Below are 25204 nucleotides of genomic sequence, written 5' to 3'. Positions count from 1 at the left end.
AGGGGGGTCACTGAGGCAAGGGGCTGGCAAGGATCAAGAGGAAGGGCAGTGTCACCCATGGGACTCCCCAAATACAGGGACAGAGTCGCCTGCTCGCTAAGAGGGTCACCAAGGCATTATGTCTGCAGAGCCTCACCATGCTATCACCAGGAACCTTTGCTGCCGCAGGAAGATAAAACAGAATTCCTAAAATAAAGGAAATATACAATTGAAAGCTGTATTTATTTTATTTCTCACCAGAAATAAGAAAAACGCTCAAAACTGGTTTTGAATACTGAATTAAACAAAAGCCCGTGAAGCGACTCCTGTAAATAATTCCATTTTCAGGTGGAAAGTGGCTCCGCCCATCCTGGGCGCTACCACGCTCCCCGCGGGCCGGGGGGGAACGCGCTCCCCCCGCCGCCCTCACCCTTGGTAGGTGCGGCGCGGCGTCCGCCGCTGTAGCCATGGCAACGGGGGCCGGGGACGAGGCCTTGGGGCAGAACTGGAATCAGTGAGGGGACAGGACAAGGGGATTTGGGGGCGAGGGGACAGGGTGAGGGGACAGGACGAGGGGATTTGGGGGCAAGGCTTCTCTCAGGCGGGTTGAGGGGCTCCCAGGCCACGGACCACGGTGATGTGACCGGAGCGATGGACACCGGCAGCCGCCCAGGTGACAGAGGCCTCCCCGGGGGGTAAACTCGCGTGTGACGAGCAGTGGCAACCCTGAAAAATTAGAAGTTATATTTTGCATTTCCGTATCTCAACAGTTGCCCGTGTGCTGAAGAGAAACTCACCAAGTAGCTTTAAAGGGCTGGGTTGGGATGTAACTGACTAATGTGCATTTCTGCTGCCTCTGGCCTTCCAGAAAATTCCTCTTGGAAGTATCCGGTGGTGCAAATGACTTACGAACATTTAAATGCAATCAAATGAGAAGAAACTCTCTAATTTAAGTGTTCCAGTTCTTTTCATGGTGTTCTGCCACACACTTTCTTGCTGATAGCTTAAATGTCAAGATGGTATAAAGTTGAATGAAAAGAACATATGAGATTTCTTTGACTCCTCAGAAGTTAACAGATAAAGTTTTGTTGCTTTGTCTTAGCTTAATTTTCTTTTTCTTAAGCTGTCTATATATTATCAGCTTTGTTAGCACTCAAATTGTAGTTAGAGAGTACTAGATACTCTTCATAGTAATAAGTCATGTATTTGCTGCATCGGGACCTTGATATTAACTACTTAAAGGAAAATCATCATAACTGATGAGAATAAATAATAGTTTTAATAGAAAAGATCGAATTCCAAGCCTAAGCCAATGATACTCTGCACTATTCCAGCTTTTAACAAATATAATCATTATCACAGAGTGAACAACCTTTTTATTTTTACTCTCACGTTTTCCAAATACAGGGCTGGGGTATATGATCGGTGCAAAACACGGAGTTAATTCTTCAGGTACAAAGTATATTTCAGTTTCTTCTCCACACACTTGCAACATAAGTAAAAAAGGTTTTCCCCAGCGCACACTCACGCAACCAGATTTCCACCCTGCGAGTTGGAAAAGGTCACCTGTAAGAGAAGGGAGCTTCGCCTCCAGCCTGCGGGACTCCCAAGACTCTGATTTCGAAAGCCTTGTTCAGGAGAGAGAGTATCAGATACAACTCCAGCGGCGCATTCGCCAAAATGAAGAGCTGGTAGGACTGTGTTCTGACGAGCTGGAGAACGACAGCTTAGAAGAAGACAGCTTGGAGGAAGAGAGTTCAAAAGAACAAGAAGGAGCTGAGTGTGGTGCAAATCAATATACAAATGAAATGCAAAAGGATGCTGGCAGCGGAAGGTAAGGCATAGGATTTTAGTAGATGAGTAGAATAGTTCTGACGCTAAACTTTATGCTCCTCAGCATATATATGATATATTCAAGACCAGTTTGTATTGCCAAAATGCTATTAAGAGCATCTACGGACTTAGTTACACACAAAGATGTGCTGTTTCACCTTAGCCACACTCATTGCACCCATTTCTCCAACACGGACGCAATGTTTTCTCGGCTAAAACACCAGTGTAGGAGGGTGAGATGGAACCGTCAGAGCTCGGGGTGGTGCAGCAGCCCTGAGATCATGGACCAGAGGGTTTCTGGAGCTGGGCTGTGAGAAAGGACCAGAAAGAAAAGCAGAAGCAGTGCCAACACATCCTCTTTTCGTTCCTAACAGAAAGCCCTGTGCTGAACAAACAAGGCCGCTTCTTTAGAGGCAAAAATTGGTGGGTGGAATAAATGCAGTTTTGCCCTTATAGCTGTATAAAACTAAAATTAAAATTTTCAGGGTTACTGTCACCTTTAAACATTGTTTAGAAAGTGTTAACTCGGTGCCTAAAACAAAATCTAATTTGCTGTCATATGCGTAAAAGGTTTAACATTGTATAAATTGGGAATAATTCTCAAGTTTAAAGGGATTAAATTAAACCTGAAGTAATAATAATGTGTAGTTTCAATTTAATTGTCTACTTAAAATAAAATGGCAAACAAATGAAGGCTAAATGATTAATAGCATGCTTTTATTCACCTCCTCAACAGGCAAAATGGCCAGTTATTGAATATTTTATTGAGAGTGCAAATGATGTTAATTGTACTAGAAACATGCTCTAATTTTTAGTAATTTTTTTGACTGAATACTGTGCTGAATGTGAGGCTCTTCATTAAATGGAAATTTGATTTTATTTTGTTTGAACTTAGCCTAGTAAGTACTCAAACACAGTCCATTAACGAGAGCAAATATCACAGCATATACATATGAAACCCCCTCTCTACATCCATTACTAACCTCGGAATTTGAAGAGGAAACGCTGCGTCTGTTGTCTGCATGCAACACTTCTGTTGATGAGTACAGAGTCCATCTAACCTTTATATCAAGTCGGGGGGAGGAATAAAAGGTGCACTTTTTGTCTGCAGATGATTAGAGGTGAAGGGGCTCTTCACACTCATTTTGTTCCTGTGCGGTGACCTGGCCTGCGTAATACAATGGGGCTGCTGTGCACACATTTCCGCACAATAGAACTCTTTAGCATTATACTCCGTCGTTTCAATCATTGCAATTATATCACATATTTCTGTACTCACTTCAAAATATGGTCACCTATTTCTGTTTACCTGTGGTGTGTGGCAACTAGGAATAATAATGTTTTCACCAGTGTAAATCATCTGATCTCTAGTATACAGAATACCCTGGCACCAATGCTTACCTGAAATGAAAAGCATTGCCAGAGAAACACATTATTTTCTTATTAGGAGCCACTTAAAATATAGGCATAGGCACGTAACTAATTTAGAAAGGAAGAGTGCATGATTTATGGAAATGTTAACACAATGAACTATGCCACAGTTTGGAGAATCCAGCGTATCAGTACATTTCTAATAGGGGCTGAAGAGTCAACCGGCTTTCAGTGCCTATAGATGTAGATATAGAAAGGCTTGACCATTTGTCAGTGCCCAAGAAACCAGAACCATACTGCAAGTCCAGTGCAGAAAACAGTGTCAAAAGCTTTTCCTCCTGCTGTTCTTACTCCTTCCGCTACCCACACGTCTCCTGGAAGCCAATTTGCATGTATTTGGCCCCTTCCTGCAGTTGGTTTTCCTCCTGTTGGAGGTAATGAAATTTAAAAATGAGGAGGAGGTCCTGCCTAAATTTTCTGCTAAAAAACGTTTGATAAAATTGTCCTGATCCCAGTCCCATAAACTGCCACAATTTATGCACTGAAATAATTCAGCTGATCGTATTTGCAGGACTTTTGTAGGCTCAAATTGCACACAGATTTTTTTTACATAAATAGTTTTGTGTTTCTTTCTTAAATAGGAAACAACAGTCTGTGGGCAAATATCTCAGCCTGAGATACAATCCTAACTGGAAGAACACAAAAGAAGCAGCGGAATTTTCGGAGGCAGAGAAATCCCACCAAGTTGCTGGAGGAAGCAGTGTGGACTTCTCACAGGGTTCATTTTACCTCCATTCCAATAGCTCCCCAACAGAAATGTATCAACAGGAGGCAACGTCACAAGGCTCCTGCTCCGATTTTGGTGCAGGTACAGAATTACAAAGCTTTCATGGACCAGACGCTGTGATCAGCAGTGAACCTCTTAGGCTACATACCAAAGGGAAGGAATCTGCAGCCGGCCGTCATTTCAGACATAGTCCCAGTACATACAGCAGCGCGTTTTCTCTTCAGATTCGAGAAGATCCACCTCGAAGACAAAAAAAAGACTTTGTGGAAAGAAATAAACAGACTTTAGGATTACGTTCAGGGAAGACAAATTCCTATCTTCAATTACACGCTAAAAAGCAAGAAGTAGTTCTTCAAGAGCAGGTAGGTAATTTTTACGTACAATTGGTACAAACTGAGTACTGTCTAGTGTTAAAATTGAATAGCTGCACGGTCATGTTTGCAGAGGAGGTGAGTAGATTCACAGTCTATCACACAACTGGTAACTTATGGTTTCCAGATAATCTTGTTCACGCTTTATGGAATAACTGACAAGTCCTCAGTTACTCACAACCCAGGTGATGGCCAACATGAATTCGGTAATGATTATCTCTGCAAATACCATATCCCAAGTTTTGTTTGATGCAGCAAATGCAAATTGCTTCTAATAGCAGAACACTCACAATTTTTTTAACTGCAGTAGGAAACCTTGATGCCACCATTTGGCCTTAAAAGCTGTATTCGTGTTTTTCCACCCGCATTGGTCATAACAAAAAAGTGCATGTAGGTATGATTAAGAACCAGAAAACACATTGTGGTCACACTGCTTGCAAGGGCCATGCACACTCTTTCTTATCACTATCATTTAGGGCCGCACGTGTAGGCGTATCCAAGAAATATGTGTTGTTTGGGTGGTCAGACAGCCTTTCCCCCTTCTTGCTTTCACAGCCAGCCCCAACGTTTATTTGAAATCAGTCAGCAGGTAGAAGTCATGGGGAGTACTTGGATTTGAAGGGCCCAGCTTTCTTGTGATTGACTGCAAAATGTCAGCCAACTTGTATTAAGGATTAAGTGGAAATGTAATTACAGTTCCTAATGAACGATTATACATGAGTTTGTTGCTTTTACTTGCTACTTATTATGCATAATGGGAAGGTGGGAGTCATTGAATCATTCCATGAGTTGTACCATAGAAAATTCTTAACTTGCAAAACTACAGAGACTTTCTGCGTCAAGTGACACATTTTCCAAGGCTAATGAACAGTTGACACAACACTAGAGGGCATCTGCTGACTACATTACAATGAGTGTGGTGGTGGACAAGCTTTTTTCTAGCAGAGCTATTAAGAGCACTTATTTTTTTTCAGTTATAATTCGGTTGATGGTAAAAATAATGAGTGTAGATTGCTGCTAATGAAAGCTGTGTTGATATGATTATGTTTACTATTTGGGGAATTCTGAAAATGTGTCATACGTAAGTATTGGAGCCAGGGATCAGGACTTCATTGTGTAGACACTTTTCAAAGATATGTAATAAACAAAAGATGTTAAAATCAGGACTAAGATTACATTGCTGAAGTAGCCATGGGGAGAGCAGGGCTGTGAGGTAGCAGGAGCCAGGCAGAATGCATGTAGAAAGGTGTGTTTCTTTCCTCAACAAGTTGATTCAGCTGTAGCAGCATCACTGTGAGCTACCTTTGTATTTTCTGCAAATAAGCGTAGGAAGAAGTACTGACCTCTCTTGTTCTTAACTGAGACATCCATTGCTCCATCTCATTGGAGGGGGGTGAAAGATGACTCGATGGAAACATCTTGATGGTCAGAGCCTGTCACCTCGCCTGGAAAACTGTATCAAAGGTGCAAAAACACCAAGTATGAGAGGAAGCAAACAAGCCGCATGTCTCCTGCTGGAGTGCTCAAACACGTTCCGAACACTGGTTCTTCCTAAACTCGATTATTTTGAGCTTTGCAGGATGTTAAAGCTGGTTTTATTAGTGTGATCGCTGTTGGCTGACAGGTACTGTGGTAATGAACTAGTGTTTACATTGAAGTACTTTGCGCACAGCTTGTTTTCAACTGACATAACGTTAGGTAGAATATTTGTAGCGCCATTCTTGCAAGATTTACACCTGTGCTGTATGTACCAAAACATACCACAAATGCGTGTTGATCTGTGCATTTACTAATTTATATAGCATTTCATAAAGCATCAAGTTCTTTGCAGTGTTGCCTGATTCTTTAAGAACCTGATGATGAGTTTCTTTGAGAGAGAGAGACAGAGAGAGAGGAAGAGAGAGGAGTAGTGGCCCAATCTAGCTCAGCTGTACTCAATATGAGTTGCTTTCCTACCTACAAGCCCCTTACTTCAAAGCAAGGAACATAATGTACAATTTTTTAATGGCTCTAGACCAAGGCACTCAGACTCTCTGTGCACTGCGCCTTACCTCAGTGTAAACACCTAATCAAGATTGCCTGCGCTTCAACAATAGCAGCCAAATGCAATTCGAGAACCACAAGCCTTTGAAGTCCTCACTGCAAAGGCCGGTTTTCTAGTCTGGGATAATGACATGCCATGATTGCTGTCTTTGTTGTATCTTTTCAGTAGAGAAGCAATTATGGGCCTCAATTTAACAGAATAGGCATTACACAGCTTATGATTCTCAAAATGCAATTTCATTTGATCATTTTCTCAATTTGATTGGTATTAATAGAATAGTTCACAAAAAATGCTGGCAGAGGTTGTGTCCTGTTCCTCTTTCAAAGAGATAATGTAGAAGTATGCTTTACCTGCCCAGTAAACTATCAATACAGTGAGTCACTTGGTTCCACCAAAAACGTCTTACTGACTGCAAAGCTGTATCGATTCACAGTTCAGGAAACCTGTGTGCTAACTTTTCATTTGGGAACACTTCTACTCACAACTAGTAGCATCTGCGTGGCCATTTGGAGCAATGAGATCAGAAAGCCTACCTTTCCCTAGTCGTCCTAATCTCTCACCCCCAAAGATGATTTAACACTTCCTTCATGCTGATTTCACCATTTTCAGTTAATAATACTCTTGGTCACAAATATCTTCTCAGAGCAAGTTCTCCTGTGTTAGCCGGTGTCACACTTGCTATCGTACTCAGCAGGATAATTTGGGACAACACTACTATGAATAAAGCAGCATTGTTCAAGGCTGCTTGAAGGTAAAGGGGCCCAAGAGAGTGGGTTCGTGTTCAGGAACTGTTTCTAGCGGGCACAAGATCAGAGCATCCCAACACGTAGGAAGTCAAGGAAGGGAGCCAGGAGACCTGTGTGGTTAAACAGGGAACTGCTGGGTGTGCTCAATGGAAGAGGAGAGTTTATAGATCATGGCAGGAGGGGCTGGCCACTTGGGGAGAACATCAGGCTGTTGTCAGAGGGTGTAGGGAGGCAACTGGGAAAGCTGAGGCCTCCTTAGAATTAAACCTGGCGAGAGGGGTCAAGGACAACAGGAAGAGCTTTTTCCAAACAGGGAACTGCTGGAGAGAGTCCAGCGCAGCCACCAAGATGCTGAAGGGAGTGGAGCATCTCCCGTGTGAGGAAAGGCTGAGGGAGCTGGGGCTCTGGAGCTGGACAAGAGGAGACTGAGGGGGGACTCATTCCTGGGGATCAATATGGAAAGGGCGAGTGTCAGGAGGATGTAGCCAGGCTCTTGTGGGTGACAACCAGTGACAGGACAAGGGGCAATGGGTGCAAACTGGAACACAGGAGGTTCCAGTGAAAGAGGAGAAGCAACTTGTTGGGGTGAGGGTGGCAGAGCCTGGCCCAGGCTGCCCAGGGGGTTGTGGAGTCTCCTTCTGTGCAGACATTCCAACCCGCCTGGACACCTTCCTGTGTAACCTCATCTGGGTGTTCCTGCTCCATGGGGGGATTGCACTGGATGAGCTTTCCAGGTCCCTTCCAACTCCTCACATTCTGGGATTCTGTGTGTTTTTTGTGAAGTTTTATAGCTTGGGAAGGAAATATACACTTTCAAGGAAGATTTTCATTATTGCCATATTTTCAAGGGTATCTCTTGGCTTTGAAATCTGTAGTGCCACCAGCCACCCTCAAAAAATTGCACAAATTTGATTTCCAGCCATTGCGCTACTATAACTGTGGCCACAGGAGGATGTTCCTCTTGTTTGCAGGCTTGCTATTTTGCACAAGCTGTTCAATATTGTTCCCAGGCTGTGTATATTAGCTGTTTTATTTCTGCAACTACTCCTTGTACTTTTCCACCAACATTACTGCGTTTTGCCATCTTTTTCCACATGACTCTGTTGTCCAAAACCTTGCTATGGTGTATGTCATCTATCAATATCGTGGTACACTGGCTGATTGCTTGGACAATTATGATTCTCTAGCTGCTTTTCTGTCATTAGGTGCATCCACTGGCTCTTGTATAAATGGAGAAAGCCAGACATTGAAGAGTTACAAGTACATTTCTGTGCTGCATACTTCCTGCAATTTTCTTGTCCTCTCTTCTTCTTAAAAGTAGAAGGAATACTCGCTGCTACCATACCACTCTTAACTGCATTTTTGCTTCCTTTTTCATTTTCTCTTTTAGCCGTTCATTGTCTTATTATCTATTATACAATGCCTAACTTTAGTGTTTTAGCTTTAATAGGAGGCAAATTATTTCTCAGTCTTTCCACAAGACTTTTAAATCCTTTCATCCGTTTGGGCTGTGGCCGTAAACATTCTTGGGTTTTAGGCTGCAGATCCTAAGACTGTTGATGAGGAACCAGTTCAGTGTGTCCTGCCATTCTGGACTGGGAAAATGGAGCCTGAAGATAAATGGTACCTGAAATCACAGCAGCTCAAGGTTCTTTTTCAATGTAACATGATAATTGAAATATATGTAAAAGCACTGAAGTTAGAATATTTGAAGCTGTAATCTCCTTACTTTTAAAATATCAATTACTGACAATAAATCCTTACATATATATCAGTAGATAATCTCCAAAATTTAATGCATATGCTGATTTTAAGTCAAAATAGATCCCAAACCTCAAGAAAGTCTGAGCTCAAAGAATCTTATCTGTTTGGAACATGGTTGGTTGATGTAAAAGCACAAACTAGTACATGGTCGTGTTTGATGGTTCATGAGGATTCTGAGCTAGAATGTAACTACTGCTGCATTACTTGTCCCCTAAAATCCCCATGAACATCAAGGGGTTACCATAAACTAGAACAAGTTACAAGTAGAAAAGGTCACACATAAAATGTATACATAAAACTATAGATCTCTTTAATGCTGGCCTGACAAAACTGGGATAGTCTTTGCAGCAATAAAAAAGACCAGGTTGTCATCACTGATGCAAACCCAAGAACTTTGGAACCAGAACTTCAAGCCAGCTGGATTTATCGTTGGCAAACCTAGTTACTGCCTTTGTAGTACAAGTATTTGAAGTAATTCAGGAACACTGTTTAAATTCTCTGCTGTTCACTTAAGACTAGAAGCTACACTTGTGTAAAGCACAAAGAAGATTTTATGCTGCCGTTCATTATGAGAGACGTGCTTTATATACGGAATTTCACAATGGAGGAGGTACTTTACAGGGCTGCTCATTCCATTTAAATGGGGAAACATTGGCCTGGTCCCAGTTTGGCAGCAGTTTGTGCTTTCCACCAGTGGCACCATGTGCCAGAACATTAATCGTTACAGCGGAGGTCGAGCTAACAAATCATCATCTTGGCACCAGGAGTCAGGGTTCCCCAATGCTAAAGCTTTCACCAAAACATTCTGCTCTATATGTGGATTTAATACCTACCATTAAGTATTTATTCTGAGTGCATATGCTATGTAGTGATTGCAAGTGTTGCTAACAAAAGAACCCTAGAGAGACAGGAGGATGAAATGGAGGATTTTAGCGCTGACAAAGATTAAATGGACTGAGAATGGATTTGTATATTCCCTAGAAGGAAAGCCATGTCCTTCCTCAAAACAGGCAGCACCTGATGCTGTGATTGGAAAGTAATAAATCTTAGATAAAGTCCAGCTCTAGAGTAGGTCATTTAGCTCAAGACAGTAGTCCTGGTGTGCTTAAATTCTCAAATTGTTTCTTATTATTTGGATAATGTTTTGCACGACACAGGACAGAGAGGAGTGCTTGGTTTAGAAATGAAATCATTTAAATCATTGACATAAGACAGTTTCTACTGTGGCCCAATCTGAGTGTATATAGCCATCTTTTCCTGAAATTTGGTGCAGTTTACTTCCATGAGAAGATAGAAACCAAGAACCTATTTGATTGTTGAAACGTTTTCCCCAGATGGTTGACAACGAGCTACCACTTGTCTGCAGGATTAGAAACAAGTAGTCCTGTGCATTTAAGGGCATGTATTTTTGCACCTCATTCCATATTTACCACAGGGTCATTTCTTAGACTTTAGGACACGGGTGCTTTCCCTTTTACACTTCGCTCTCTGCTAAAAGCTCACTTTTAAAACTAATTTCCATCACAATACTCATTGCTATAAACCTTTTCTAGGTGCGAGTGTACATTAAACAGGGGTAGCTGGCTCCATACACCCCTGATTTTTAAAGAGACAGATGACTATGCACTCCAACCTGTTCAGGCTTGTTGAAGGCACCACATCAACACTGGTTCAAAATTCAGTACGTGCTCAGAAGTCGACTTCATTGTCACCTGCACAGCTATTTAAGGGCTGTCTAAAATAAGAATGTTGTCCTGAATTAAAATCATAGAACGTAATCTAGTTAAAACATCAGCTAATCAGTCATTTTGTAGAATTCTAAGAAATAGCTACATGAAAAGCATTGTGACAGGCAAACTTACCCTTACGCCTATATATTGTTGATCTTAATGCACATACAAAATAGCAACTACTGAAATTCACCCACTTCTGATAACTTGTTTTAGGATCAGCAAAAGAAGTCGTCCCAGAGAAATAAACTGAAATCCAAGCAGAGTGTCGCAGGGAGAGCTTTCCCAAGGAACGAGAGCCAAAAACCGCCAGCAAGAGCAGCAGAACCAAAGCCTTGGCACCACAGTCACCACCAAACCTCAGGATTTCAGCCTGTTCCCATGCAGGGAGTGGAGCAAGACAACAGCAGCGCACGGTGGAGATGTCTGTGCACGAGTCCTTCTGTTTGCCCTGACACTAATACAGCAGCACATTTAGATACTCGCTTAAATCATTTCCCAAATTCAAGACATCTTGTTAATCAGGATTTCACCACAACTACCCATCCTTTTCATCCAACACTGCATACATTTAACCCAGTAGAAGTTATATATCCAGCATATACCAGCAAGGAGAACAAGAAATACCAGCATGATTCTCCAAATGGACTTCCACGTGACCAGCGACATGTATACAGCCCTTCCCCTGTGCAGCTTTTTGCAAGAGACAACACTACCAATGGTCAAGCAGATCCAAATCAGAGGAATATCTCATCTACTTTTAATGGCTATTTTCAAGAATTGGTGAAGAGTCAAGTACCACTTCAGGACCACAAAAGACAAGTTTATGCGGATAAAAGTCATCAAAACTATGCTATCGGTAGTTTATGGTAAGGATAGGAGTGTTGAAACAGTATTATCATAACACCATGATGCCCAGAAAAAAATAGAAAAAGACAAGAAAATGTTTTAAAGTCCAAAGTATAAAAATATTTTGCTACCAACCTGCCACTAGAGATTACTACTAACTTAAGATTCATCAGAACCATTGATTTTTAAATATGATATTGGAAAAGGGCGGTTCTGAACTCCGGGCTCTCCTGCACATAGAATTTTCCACAACTGAAGGCTTTCTTCTGAAAGGCTAAAAGGTGAAGTTTAAATAATAGATGGCAAAGAGCACTGTACATAAACTAAATGTACTGTGAGCTGCATAGAGTTCTATCAAAACCCGCCTTGCAGGGTGAGCATCCAGAGTCATTCCAGTGCCAATCCTGGCTCGCTACACAGACCAAAGGCAGGAAAATCCTTAGTTATGTAGGATCTCACCTGCCTTAGTAAAAATGAAGGGGTTTATTTCACATAGACAATTAATTCTTTTAGTACTCAGCAAGCCTGATCCAAAACCATTTACAGGCAGTTTTTGTTATCTTAAGCTAGCTTTGAATCAGGCTGAAAGTTTCCACATATATAACTTTTCCCATTTAATTTAAACAGTTTCCACACACTTGGGTGCAAGCAAAGTCAGTCATTGTGAAACACACATCTTTCCATCTTCATGTTCCCAGTATATTCTGTGAGCAGGGACCATGCCACATACAAATTGCTTGTTGAGCTATCTGCTGTATATACGTGATATTTTTTACCCCTTCTTTCTTTTCTGAGTCTTTTTCAATCTTCTGTTCACAGTTCACCAACAGCCCCCTGTGCAACCTCCCCGTTCACACAACAGATGGAGCAACATCACCAACAAATCATCCATTGGACAGAAGCTCATCTAGCTGCCAGGCACTTGTTCAGCCTGCTTCCACCTGTAATCCCACACGTAGAAAGTGGTGTAGAGGTAGATCCAGAAAGCGGTGGAGGAAATCAAGTGGAAATAAGCCGAAGCAACTCAGAAGGATACATCATGCAAATGGAAAAGCAAAACCAGCCTAAAGTCAGCAAGAAGGTAAGCAAAGAGATGTGCATTGCATGTTTCTACATTTCTGTTTCCCCAGAATCACAGAATCCCAGAACCCCAGAATGTGAGGGGTTGGAGGACCTGGAAAGCTCATCCAGTGCAATCCCCCCATGGAGCAGGAACACCCAGATGAGGTTACACAGGAAGGTGTCCAGGCGGGTTGGAATGTCTGCACAGAAGGAGACTCCACAACCCCCTGGGCAGCCTGGGCCAGGCTCTGCCACCCTCACCCCCAACAAGTTGCTTCTCCTCTTTCACTGGAACCTCCTGTGTTCCAGTTTGCACCCATTGCCCCTTGTCCTGTCTGGTTGTCACCCATAAGAGCCTGGCTCCATCCTCCTGACATTCCCCCTTTATATATCTGTAAACATTAATGAGGTCACCCCTCAGTCTCCTCTTCTCCAAGCTAAAGAGCCCCAGCTCCCTCAGCCTGAGGAATATTTCATTGTTCCAGAGAGCACACTGATACACACCGACTTGCCCAGGGTATCGAAAACCAGGGAACAAAAGTGGCAACGGACACTAAAATCATTTTAGTCTAAAGAGCAAGGCAGTTCACCACCACCTGTGTCACTTCCAGTCTTGATTAGCTCTGAGAACACACAGAGCAGTGTTTGTCCTCTAAGTTATCCAATGATAAAATGATTTAGAATAAAGCTATTTGTAGAAAGCAGCAGGCAGCCAGGCCTCAGATCTGAGCAAACCATTATCCTGGTCACGCTCATTTGCCATCCGACTCAAATCTCTTGGTTTCCAAGGGAATCGAACTGAACAACAACAAACTTAGAGGATTTGTAAAGCTAACGGCATAAACATTATTACAAGTCTCCTGATGATCCCATTTTGGTCCTGATTAAAACTTGGTTCTTTTTGTCTTTTCTGTGTGTGCAGTTTCTTATTGTAACCAGTTAACACAGATGCGGTGGAACAGCACAGAGATATCCCCGTGTGTCCATGACAAATTAAATGTTTAAGAAGTTAGCTCTGAGTCTCAGGGCAGACAAACTAAGCTGGAATAATTACTGATGTGTTTCATCTAGGAGGCAGTTTGTGTGTTGCTGCTTGAATGCCTCTGAGAAGAATTAGCTGGATTATGATAGTAACTGATTTCCTTCCCTTTCTGTTCCCCCGAGTTCAAACTGCTGTTTCTATGCTGTATTTTCAGTAGCTTTCTCACACTTCACGTGAGGAATGCCACAGAGAATAAGACTCTTTATATCTCACAGCAAAATCCAGCTTTTCCTAATAAACAAGTGCAGTATACAACTAATTCTGTTGTAGACAGCTAAATTATTAACTCTTCAGAGTACCTTAAATTAAAAGTGTAAATATTTCACAAAAGAAAGGGATAACTGACACAAAGAAACATCAGATGGAAAATTCAGTGTATCAAACTAGTTTCTTTACAGTTCAGTTTAACTTGAATACATCCTTTGCAGAAATGCAGGTTTTATTTGCATATAGAACTGTCTGGTGTTTCTGCATTACTCTGTGATTGAAATTAATATAGAGCTGATCATAATGAGTTTCCACTGACAAGTATTTAAAATATAAGCCATTTGTAAAAATTAATCTAATATTCTTGAAAGAGATGAAGAATATTCTGGAAGCACTGGCGTCTTTGTAGTAATGTCATGAAGTATTGAAATGGCATCACCCATCTCTCATCTCCTGTCTTCCCTATGCACTTGCAAAGCCTTTGCATGTATTCTTCAACTGGCTGTGAACAATTTTCCATTGCTATTTTGAGAACAAAGAAAGGTTACTATTACTAATAACGTTTGCCTCATGTTTTTACCACTAGAATCAGGTACTTTTATCCGCTTCTCTTTACCAGTTTCTTTGGAGTCGTAACAGTCAAATGGGTCACTTTAAGCTGTTTAAAAATAAAGCTCACCAAAGATCGTTTTTGACTGAGAAAGTATTGCTTTGTGATTTGGATGATTGGCAATTACCTGCTTAGATTCAAAGGAAATACGGTGCAATTTGACTTGCGCAATTAACTCAATTTTTTTGGTCACATCCTCAAAATGAGACATGCTGGAGCTAAGACTGAGACTGCAAGTTGGATCCTGCTCTTGTCTTGGTTGTCCGCTACCAGACTTGCTTTAGTTAGGCTCTCTGTGCAATCATACAAAGGAAGATCTATAACTGCTGTTTGTTTTTCAGCCATGTAGCTCAAAAACCTACATAAATCTAAACGTGAAGCTTGGAGGCCTTGGACCTGACTATGAAGCAATCAAAGAGAAAGTAAGCTGTCTCTTTTATTGATCTATTTGTCAATTATGCAAAGTGAACTTAGGCAGAGGAGAACAGGTGGATCCACTGAGACATTTCTTTAACCATACCCTCTTTTCCTTTTGTCAGAAAGAGAAGTTAAGGCAACAAAAGGAATATGCAAAGCAGATTAAGGAACACAATAAGAAAAGCATTGCTTCAGTTCACAGCTTACCTACAAAACCCCAGGTCATATCTTCAGTGTCAAGACAGAAGGTAAGAACAGAGTCCTTTTACAACGCATGCACGGAAAGATTCTGGACCTTGTACAAAGAAAAGGAAAAGCGTAAATTTAACTCACAGCAGGTTAAAATAGTTTTTCCATTTTGATCTTCCTTTTAATAATTGACTGCAGTTTACATCCTTGTAATATTAACCTGCAAAACTCCCTGCTACAAGCTATGACTGAGGACAAGAGCTTAATGAAACTGGGGGGAAAAAATGTTTATAAACTTAATAGACGCACGTTGGGGTCAATAGGCATGGTGTTGGAGTTGCTCTTTATGTGAGAGAGCAACTACAATGTATTGAGAATTGTCCAGGCATGGATGAGGAGCGAGTTGAGAGTCTGTGGGTGAAGGCTAAGGGGCAGGTGGACGTGATCTCCCTTGACTTGAGTAAGGCATTTGACACAGTCTCCACAGCATCCTCACAGCTGAACTGGGGGAGTGCGGTCTGGATGAGCGGGGAGTGAGGTGACTGCGAACTGGCTGAAGGGAAGAAGCCAGAGAGTCGTGGTCAATGGGCAGAGTCCAGTTGAGGCCTGTACCCAGTGCAGTGCCTCAGGGGCAGTGCTGGGGCCGGTGTTATTCAATATATTCATCGGTGATCTGGACGAGGGAACAGAGTGACTGTCAGCAAGTTTGCTGGTGACACCAAGCTGGGAGGAGTGGTGACACTGGAAGCTGTGCTGCCATCAGAGACCTGGACAGGATGGAGAGCTGGGTGGGGAAACATTTAATGAAATAGAACAAGGGCAAGTGTAGAGTCTTGAATATGGGCAGGAACAACCGCAGGTTCCAGCGTAAGCTGGGGAATGACCTATTAGAGAGCAGCGTAGGGGAAAGGGAGCTGGGGGTCCTGGGGACAGCAGGGTGACCATGAGCCAGCACTGGGCCCTTGTGGCCAGGAAGCCAATGGTACCTGGGGTGGGTTAGAAGGGGGTGGTCAGTAGGTCAGAGAGGTTCTCCTGCCCCTCTGCTCTGCCCTGGGGAGACCACATCTGCTCCAGCAGGGGGATTGGACAAGATGAGCTTCCAAGGTCCCTTCCAATCCCTGACATTCTGTGATTCTGTCATTCTGTGATGTTACCTTTTCTTTTTTAAAGAAAAAACACTGCTTCATTATCTAACATGGCCTCCAGTGGTAAGTGCCAGAAAGCAAATCAACTTGTGATGGGTTATGTAGCCCACTGCAGAGGTTTCTCACAGTCGCCATTGAGGCATCTAGTACTGAACACTGCCAGAAACAAGATCAGGACCTAGGAGAACTATTAATTTGACTCAACGTAGAAACACTTACATTTCTTTGAAATTTAATCAGCTTTCTCTTAATCAGTTCCCCCAATTTTCATGTTTTTAGGCACTGGAATATGCCAAGAAGATTCCTAGACCAAAGACTTTCATGGCAAGACAATCAGGTGAAGAGGTGAAAGAGGAAAGTGTTCTGCCACAGACTTTAAATGGAGACAGTTTACCTCAAATTGCATCCTTGGAAACTTTGCATAATAGACACGAGCAGGAGAAGCAAGTTGTAGCTGCTTTCAGAACCCTCCATATCTTATAAGTATTTTGAAATTATTAGGGATATCTTCAAGGCAAAAATATATGTCGTAGAAGGTATGACATATTAATATATGTCATAGAAGGTATGACATATATTGCTGGAAAAGTCCTATACCTTTCATTTTACAGAATCCTGGGTGAGTTTGGCCCAGATCCTACAGTCCACAGGATGCCTCAGTTGTCCCAAAAGCAGGTCAGTTGCTGAAATACACCCTGCAGACTCCAAACCTCATACAAGAAAAACTGACCACCATACTGTATCCCTCCCTCATGGAGAAAGGATGAATTGGACTATTAGACATCCCAGGCGGGAGTTTGTGACGAACATAACATAATCTTTGGGGGAAACTTGGTGAGAAAAGTGTCTTCCAGTATGGGGAACGTGGGTCAGGCTGCAGGAGAAGTGTTCTGCGCATCAATGTCCACCGCAGCTTCTGGAACGGGACCGTCCTCCGCCTCATTCCTTTCTCCTCACCTTTGGGAGCTGCCTTTGGCCCCGCTGCAGGACGTTGGTGCCCGCACTATGATCCAGCTGGGCTGGGTAAATGTTTCCATGCTCTGCCACTCGCTGCTTTTCTACTTTTATTTCTATCCGGAATGGTAACACTTTGAAGCATCTCTGATTAGGGAACCTCAACTTGTTGTTTCTGCTGAAAAGTGATAATCCCCCCTTAATACAAACCTCAAGTACCTATTTTAATGAAACCTTCAGATGAATATCAAAGAGCTATTTACTCGTATCTAATATTTTAATTAGATTATATTCTCAATTTAACCCATTAAACCCCCTTTGATGATCTCCATGTTTAGTGTTTAGCCCCAGATGCTGGAGGTAATGAATATTGGACCTTTGATTTAATGAGAACTTCTGCCTTTCCAGTCTGACTCCCTTTGTATCCCTCTTTTTTTATATTTTGAGCTATAGAATTCAGTTAATTGAAGAAGTCTCTTACCACCACACATTAAGGAACCTAAATTAGCATCCCTTTTCTGATTAGAAAATGCAAGCAGACATTTTCTCTTTGATCTGAGGATTGAGTTGAAGTAGGCAGCAGCCCCCTGAAAATGAGCTGATGGCCTTATTATTTGGCTGACATGCAGATGCGTCCATGTGGTGCAAAATGCTTAATGTCTTAATTGATCACCTTCCTCCCTATCTGCCATCCTACTACCTTTTAGAGCTCCCATAAATTAAGGTGAGCTTTTTGGGTGGGTGGTGTGTTGCATTTGGGCTTTTTTTAATAAAACAATGAACTTGTAGGAAACATTTAAATACTGAACCCATGCTAAATTAAAAGCCACGATGCTGCATCTGGAAGGTGGGGGGGTGGATTTGTTTTTAACACTGATCATGATCATCTCACAAACCATTTGGAATGGACCATTTCTCACAGGAAAAAAAAAGACATTTTTCACAGCATATGTGGAAAGAAAATCTTTTGATCTACCTCAATACTAATGCAAATTTTTCCTGTACCTAACAGATATGGTGGCACAAAAAGGGACCATACAACTAAATGATGAGCATCCATCTGCTTAAAAGCAAAGGCCAAAACTTAATGTATTTCAAATTAGGAAGGCAAGGAATTTAAATAAGGAAGCCTTGAATTTTGCATTAAGTATTCAGGGGGAGATGGAGCTGGAGTAGAACCCGCCTGCCGCAGTCGCGGGGCTCCAGCACAGCTATCCCAGAGCACAGACTGCCTTTGGGGGCAAAAATGCACACACCACCCAGCAAAACTCCTCCACATTTACACAACGGGCCCCTCCTAGTGCCACCTTTTCTTAATATTTTAGATTTGGGAGATGTAGAACCCAAGATCACCTTCAGTGGTCAAAGACCAGCGGTCAGTTCTACTCAAGAGCAATGTTGCTGCAATAACATCACGGTCACATTTCTCTCAAAGATAACTGAAATCGGCTTCACAACGTCTCACAAAAGGTACGAACAGCTGGCTGCTGACTGACAAAACCACACTGGTTTATCCCTTCAAAACAGGAAATAAGGCAAAGCTTAAAAGCCGTGTTCCATCAGTACATCTCTAAAGACAAACTGTCGGAGATGAGGATTGCAAACCAGACGAGATTACGTCTAACTCCTGCAGTCACAAGCTACAGTGTACAAACAGCCAACAAGCCAAGCATTCAGTCATTACCATCCTACAGTAAATTCTCTGCAGAATAAGGACATGAAGAAAGGACCAGCGCTGCTGGACGCCTCCGTGGAGCGAGAGCGAGCTCTGGATTCACAAAGGGTGACAGGTAAAGGTGGTGAATCTCCACTGGTGACAGCTGGCAAGGGCAAGTTAAAGCAGCCCGCTTCTAACAGGGGTGATACCGAGCCTAAAATCCAGATAGAGCAGATGCTAAAGAAGCATCCAGCCGGGAAGGAGCTGGCTGGTGAAGGAGGGGATGTCTCAGGCAGTGACTATTTCCTTCCTCTGTCTCAATCTCAGGCGGTTTTGCCCCAAATTTTCTGGGGGATTCAGCCCATTCCCAAAGCCTCTTCCTGTTACCAGAGCCTGGGTGCACAGCCCTGCAGTGTCAGCACTGCAGTGTTGGTGCTGAGGCTGCTAACGAGCAGTGACTTTGGTTTTAAATGTGATTGCCATTTTAAATGTTAGCCAAGGCGCCTAGCACCGCAGAGAGGTGGAGATAGGTGGGTGTTTGTGGGGTTTATTTTATTAATTGGCATAAATACTTCATGAAGAATACAGTTCCTGTAGCGGCAGGGGAGGGGCAGCAGAGACTCGTGTGTTACTTGGTTCACATTCTGCCCCTTCCTCAAGGACCTGGCATGTCCTGAGCGAGGATACCTGTGGGTTTGAGCTGCCCCCACCACACTTTCCATCATCTGCAGCGCTGTCTGGGTTGTGGCACAGCAAAGATGCTGCGCTGCAGAGCCTGCACCTGCACCCCAGGATCCTTCCCTCCTCCAGAACCACTATCAGACCATAAATAACCCCAGCCCACGGGTGCGCGAATGCCCCAGGCCCTGCACTGCAACAGAGACAAGCACCAACTTTCGGGCTGTTTGGTGCAGCGGTGACTTGGTTACGCAGCACCCCATTGCACCCCTCCATCTGTATTGGGAGGGCTGACACCACCGTTTTCTTGCACAGAGGAGGAAAAAGTTGCTTTTGCATGTGTGTGCCCAAAACTTCTGCTGCTTGTACATCTTAATCTTCTGCTTTTACTTTCTCCTGCCTCTTTGTGTTCTTCCCAGCCTGAAGTATTTTCACACACCTTTGTCTTCAGTAATAAGAGAGAGCATACAACACTTTGCACAAGTAAAATGTATCACTCATTAAAGTAAAGACACAAGATTTCTAATATCCCTTTTCATTCAGGTGCAATTTTTAAAAATTATTACACCTTTATACTTGATATTAATATACTCTCTTATTAAACTAAAGGGATTTTTCTTCTGTTTCAGCATCAAACGGCAAGGTTTCCAAGACAGTTTCCATCAGCTCCCTGCCCGCAGCTGGGTGGGTGTTGAGAGCAGGGAAGAGTCACAGGGCTGGAGAAGCGTTTCCAGCCAGTGACATGGCAACGAGAAACGACCGGCGAGGCTTTAGGAGACCACCGGTTGGGTTTACCTTCTGGATTACAATCCTTGGGGAGGCGAGGGGCATTGCAGCACAATTTATTGATGAAAATTATTGTCCTGGAAGTATTTATAAACACAGCATAAAAGACATTTTGTGGACAGATTGTTGGGTGTTTTCCCCCTCCGACATGCGATCTTTATTATTTTACGTGTAAAAAGCATCAAGAGAAATTCACAAAAAGGAAGCAAAGACACATTTCAATCGTCTGTATTTTACATATTAACCAGGGGACACATTTTCCCTCGCAAAATCACATGTCCCATCATCCAAACCGCACTCAAAGTGCTAACGACACCGGATAAACAAATTAACTTTCTGTTCAAAAAGAAAATTAAAGAAGAAATAAAGTAAATAACCTAACGAAACGCCGACATGCCAGCGGGTTGCTGGTGCAGCGGGGGCTGCACAGACAACATGGGAGCAAGCACAGTCTCCTCCAGGCTTGTACCGAGGAAAGCTCAGCCCTCCCCTGGAGACACGGCGCCTCTGCCGCGCTCCCAGTGCGTTTGCAAACACAAAAACATGAATACATTTAAAAATCTCAATTTACCTGGAAATTAAAACCATTTCGCCGTCAGGAAGATAAAGGCAAAGCGAGCACGGCCGGTGACTGCTCGTTTGGCTGCGATACGAAGCTCAGATGCGGACGGGAACAGGAACCAAACGCGGGGCCAGCTCTGGGGTTCTTGGAAAAGAAAAGCATCCGGAAGGTGATTCACACCTGGAAGCCGCGAAGGAATCACGCTGCCCACGCAGGTGTTCTCCAAGCTGTAGAAAATCTCTTTGCTAGCTGGGATTGCCTTTGCTCCCAGCAGGATCGAATTGTTCGTGCTGCTCCCCCTTCCCTTCACCATAACGGAATTAAATAAAGGGTACTTTTGCTCTTACCTGTTTCTTTGGAGGACGTTTCTACATTGATTTATTTTTTTCTTTTAGTTTATGCGCGTCCTGGAAGCTCAGCCCGGGATTAAACCCGACCTACCGCACTACGGAGGGAAACAGCGAGTTTAACAGCGAGTTTAACGGGCTCGGCGTGCCCTGCCTGCCGCTCTCAGTAACCACAACACGCTGGCACCCGCAAACATTTATTGTAAAATCGAGGAAAGTTCGGGGGAGTGAGAAAAGTCCGGTATTTCGAAGGGAAGGGGAAACTTAAAGGAAACGCGCCTTGTTTTGCTCTCCCCCATCAGATTTGCAAGCAAAGCTCAGGCTTGGGGTGATGCCGGCGGGGAAACACTGTCGCTTCCTTCGCCCTGGGCCCGGCCGCCGGGGAGGGGGCTCTCCCCACATCAACACCTCCTTCCAAAACCGTGCCCCCCTTCCCTTTGGGCTCCGGCATTACTCAAGGCTGGGCTGTAGGGGCGACTTGCGGGGCCGGGGCAAAACCGCCCCGGAGGGGCAGGCGAGCCGGGGCCGGGCCCCGGTGGTTCTAGAGGCGGTGGGGGCAGAGATCCCCCTCCTCCAGGATGTCCACCTCGTCCTCGGGGTCCTGGAGCAGGAAGGGGCCGGGGGGGCCCTTGCGGGGCTCGGTACCGGCCGCCTCGGGCAGTTCGGGCTCGGGGGAGCTCTGCTCCCGGCTCTCCTCGCCGCCCGGGTGCTTGGGGTCGTCCTGGGTTTTCCGCAGCTGCTTTTTGTGCTTCATCCGCCGGTTCTGGAACCAGGTTTTCACCTGGGGACAGCAGGGAAGGAAAATAATAATAATAATAATAATAATAATAATAATAATAATAATAATAATAATAATAAAGAAAATTAAAAAGCGAAGGTGGGGATGCTGCGTGGGGCAAGGGGAGGGGACGGGTGCCAGCCCCGCTCCCAGGCGGGCCGGTCCCGGCGCCCCGGTACCTGTGTCTCGGAGAGGCTGAGGGCCGTGGCCAGCTCCACCCGTTCGGGCGTGGAGAGGTAGCGCTGGATCTCAAACCTCTTCTCCAGGCCGGAGAGCTGCGAGTCGGAGAAAACGGTGCGGGCTTTGCGGCGGCGACAATGCTTCCCGGGCAGCTCGGCGTGAGCGTGGTGCTGGAACAGGGCTGGCACCGGCACTCCTGGGGGGACACACGGCAGAGACCCGGGCTGCCCGTGGGCTCCTGCCCTCTGCAGCCCCCGGGTGGGCTGTCCCTCCGCCTCTTTTGTTTTTATTATTACTTTTTTCGTTTATTTCGTTTTTGAGGTAGTCTAACTGGTTTGGGGTTGGGGCTGGGGGGGTGTCTTGCTGTTCTGGAAACACAGAGGTTTGCAAAGCTGAACCCACCCCAGCAAGGCAAAGGTAGCCTGGGCAGAGCCCGCAGTTTTTCCACCGCCGCTGAGGCTGGCAGAAAAACTTTCACCCTCCTGACAATTAAACCACAACGAAAAGGACGCGGAAAAAGGCAGGACAACGCAAAGGGACAAGGAATGTTACCGGTCCAAAACCAATAGTAATAATAATAAAATAAAGGCAAAGAGAGGGAAACCCTGGAAATGCAATCGAGTGAACGACAAGCTGCAGCACCTGTTCCCGAGAACGAAGCCCCGCGGTGTAGGGAGCTCCGGGAGCGGCTGGCGAGGGATGCAGCCCCCATTTCGATGGAAGATGCGGAAAGGTGCCCCGCTGCCCCAAAAGGACTTGTCGTTCACCTCTATTTGTCCCGTCCGCGGCTGCGGACTCTTGTCCCCACCCGAGTCCCCACCTCGGTGTCACCTGGCCACAAACTCCGCAGGTTCCTCCTGCGAAGGGCTGCACTTACCCGAGGTGGTGAGGAAGTAGGGATGGTGGTGATGCTCCGGCTTGTGCAGAGCAGGGTGCGGGTGGGGCGCCAGGAGGGTCGGGGTTGGCATCAGGGGGTACCCATAGTCCAAGAGGGGAACGCGGGAGGCCAAGGAGCCCGGAAAGTGCTCGGGGGGCACCTCCCGCAAGGGTTTGGGCTTGTGCAGCAGAATATCCTCGATGAAGAAGGAGGTGGGCCTGGGTGCCGAGACGGGGTGCACAGGCGAGGTGAAGTTGAGGTTCATTTCGGTTGTCCCCACCTCGGGCAGCGGGGAAAGCAGCGAGCCGGGCTGAGCGCTGGCTGATGGAGGAGAGAGGGTGGCCGGCTGCACCTCCCGGGGCCGAAGATAATAAATAAAAATAATGATGATAACAAATTAATATATAACAATTAAACAAACAAACAAACAAACTCCGGAGCAAAAAGAAATAACAACAATAATTAAACAAACATTTCCCCCCAGGCAAGAAATAAACTGAAGGAGCCGAGGGGGATGCGAGGCGGGTGGGCTTGAGCTGCGCGGGGAGATGCGCGCCTTTGAGGTGGGAAGGGGGTTCTCCAGCGAGCCAATAGCGATCGTGCGGGCGGGGGGACGGGCCCGCCGGGCCCCCCAAACCACCGCCGCGGTGCGGAGGGGGCGCGGAGAGGCTGCGGAGGGGCGCTGGGGGGATCCGGTGCCGCGCAGCCGCCCCCGCGCAACGCGCAGCGCGGACGCACCGCCCCGGGCAGCGCGGTCGTCTCAGCCCCGGTCCCAGCGCTGGTGTTGGGGAGTTTTCCCAAACATGAGGGTTTTTCCCTTTATTTTCTTAAAAAAGGAAGAACAACTAGTGGCGCTTTCCCGACCTGTCCCACGCTCCGCTCCCAACTTGTGTCTTTGCACTCAGGTTATCGCCCCGTTGGGGTTTTGTTCCCATCCATTCCCCGCTCAGTGTTGTGCTAACGCTTCTCTCTCTTTTTTTTTATATTTGGTCTTTCCTCTGTTTGTCTTTCTTTTTTTTCTTCCCCTAATCTGTAACATTCATTTCCCCGGAGTCAATTTGCTAAAATGAGGGTGATATACTACATCAGAGCCGAGATAATTTCGGTTCGCATCTCAGAAAATTGCTCTAATTATTGATGTTAAACTCAGGGAAATTAAAAGAAGGCACTTCTTCTTCATCTCCTGATTTTAAGCTCTAATTTGTTGAAATCGAGTTGTCATCACAATTCCAATCACTACCGTTAATAGTAAAAGTGTTCTAATAGAGCCAGAATTCGCACAACCCATGCTATTAGATAATTAAGAAAGATGTTAGAAAGGCAAGTGCTAATCCTTGGGCACACGGACAGCATTTCCATCTGATCCAGCAGGTAGAACAAATTAATTACCAGAATCAATTAGTCCTAAAAGTACAGTTCTCAGGGAAGTATAAGCCATGTCTTCCATATGGATGAGCTGGTAAATGGTAAATAGACGAGGAAAAGCCTCTGAAAGAATAGAAATGGCAATCGTCCGATTTTAATGAATCTGGAACTCGGCGCGGACGAGTTTTCCAGCGGTCCCGTCTATTCGTCACCGGGCACGATCACGCGTGGGCGAGGGCACGGGCAGCCCCCCCAACTAGTTATAATGCCTTTAAAATAGCTTTTAAAATAAATACGTGTCTCCTTCATCAGTTCTGCTTGGCCAGAACTCAGGGGGGGACCAGCGAGCTCCCCGTCTCACCGGGAAAACCCACGGGAGCATCTTTCTCTCCAGGAAAAAAATAGACAATAAAGTAAATCCCTTGTAGCGTCCCCTCCTGAAACGCCCATTTCAGCATCAGCCCGGGATTTTGCCCGGGGGGGTTAAAAATACAACAGGCTAATAACTTTCTCTGAGGAGCAAATGAGTAAGCAAATGAATTAACAGTGATGAAACGGGTCTAATTCCCAACTTGTAACAGGAGGGAGCGCAGCCAGGGGCGTGTAAGCCGCTTGACTGGCCATTTCATCAGCTGAGATTGCTTCTCAGGGAGGGCTGGGGTTTTACTCACCAGTGGGGTGTGTAGATATATATATTTAAAGCAGATCTGAAAGATTAAAGACGTGTTACTCCAGCCAGATTGGGTGACAGCTTTAGGACTCAGGCAAAAGCCTGACAGCCCTATCGAGAGCGGCTGCTTTTCCGCGCCCCCCTTTATTTAGGGTACGGGGGGGAATGGGGCTGCTCTCTTGGTGTTAACTGGCAGCAACAGCA

At 44.8% G+C, this 25204-nt stretch overlaps 2 protein-coding genes across 2 annotated transcripts; one reads left to right on the top strand and one right to left on the bottom strand.

Moving 5' to 3' along the window:
• Window positions 1-213: 213 nt before the first annotated feature.
• BSX (brain specific homeobox) lies at window positions 214-24721 on the bottom strand. The gene is made up of 6 exons (XM_065040553.1): window positions 22966-24721; window positions 22088-22284; window positions 20793-21911; window positions 15020-15107; window positions 5685-5794; window positions 214-4210 (listed from the first exon to the last, which is right to left on the bottom strand). The coding sequence occupies exons 1-3, from the start codon at window positions 23228-23230 to the stop codon at window positions 21672-21674; spliced, it is 702 nt and encodes a 233-aa protein (XP_064896625.1). The 5' UTR covers window positions 23231-24721; the 3' UTR covers window positions 214-4210; window positions 5685-5794; window positions 15020-15107; window positions 20793-21671.
• Window positions 447-17511, top strand: JHY (junctional cadherin complex regulator). The gene is made up of 8 exons (XM_021296845.2): window positions 447-652; window positions 1387-1813; window positions 3825-4332; window positions 10842-11494; window positions 12294-12555; window positions 14737-14817; window positions 14935-15060; window positions 16426-17511. The coding sequence occupies exons 1-8, from the start codon at window positions 631-633 to the stop codon at window positions 16627-16629; spliced, it is 2283 nt and encodes a 760-aa protein (XP_021152520.2). The 5' UTR covers window positions 447-630; the 3' UTR covers window positions 16630-17511.
• Window positions 24722-25204: the final 483 nt, after the last annotated feature.

Source organism: Columba livia, chromosome 24 (genome assembly GCF_036013475.1).
Source record: "Columba livia isolate bColLiv1 breed racing homer chromosome 24, bColLiv1.pat.W.v2, whole genome shotgun sequence".
Taxonomy (NCBI): domain Eukaryota; kingdom Metazoa; phylum Chordata; class Aves; order Columbiformes; family Columbidae; genus Columba; species Columba livia.
The sequence above is the reverse complement of the archived record's forward strand: the minus strand, read 5'-3'. Positions and strand labels throughout refer to the sequence as shown.

Excerpts from the sequence above, each read along its gene's own strand:
- JHY (XM_021296845.2), top strand. The coding sequence starts at position 631 with ATGGACACCGGCAGCCGCCCAG. Across the intron at positions 653-1,386 it reads GGACACCGGCAGCCGCCCAG|GGCTGGGGTATATGATCGGT; the intron begins GTGACAGAGGCC and ends TTCCAAATACAG. Across the intron at positions 1,814-3,824 it reads AAGGATGCTGGCAGCGGAAG|GAAACAACAGTCTGTGGGCA; the intron begins GTAAGGCATAGG and ends TTTCTTAAATAG.
- BSX (XM_065040553.1), bottom strand. The coding sequence starts at position 23,230 with ATGAACCTCAACTTCACCTCGCCTGTGCACCCCGTCTCGGCACCCAGG. Across the intron at positions 22,285-22,965 it reads CTACTTCCTCACCACCTCGG|GAGTGCCGGTGCCAGCCCTG; the intron begins GTAAGTGCAGCC and ends GTGTCCCCCCAG. Across the intron at positions 21,912-22,087 it reads TCAGCCTCTCCGAGACACAG|GTGAAAACCTGGTTCCAGAA; the intron begins GTACCGGGGCGC and ends TGCTGTCCCCAG.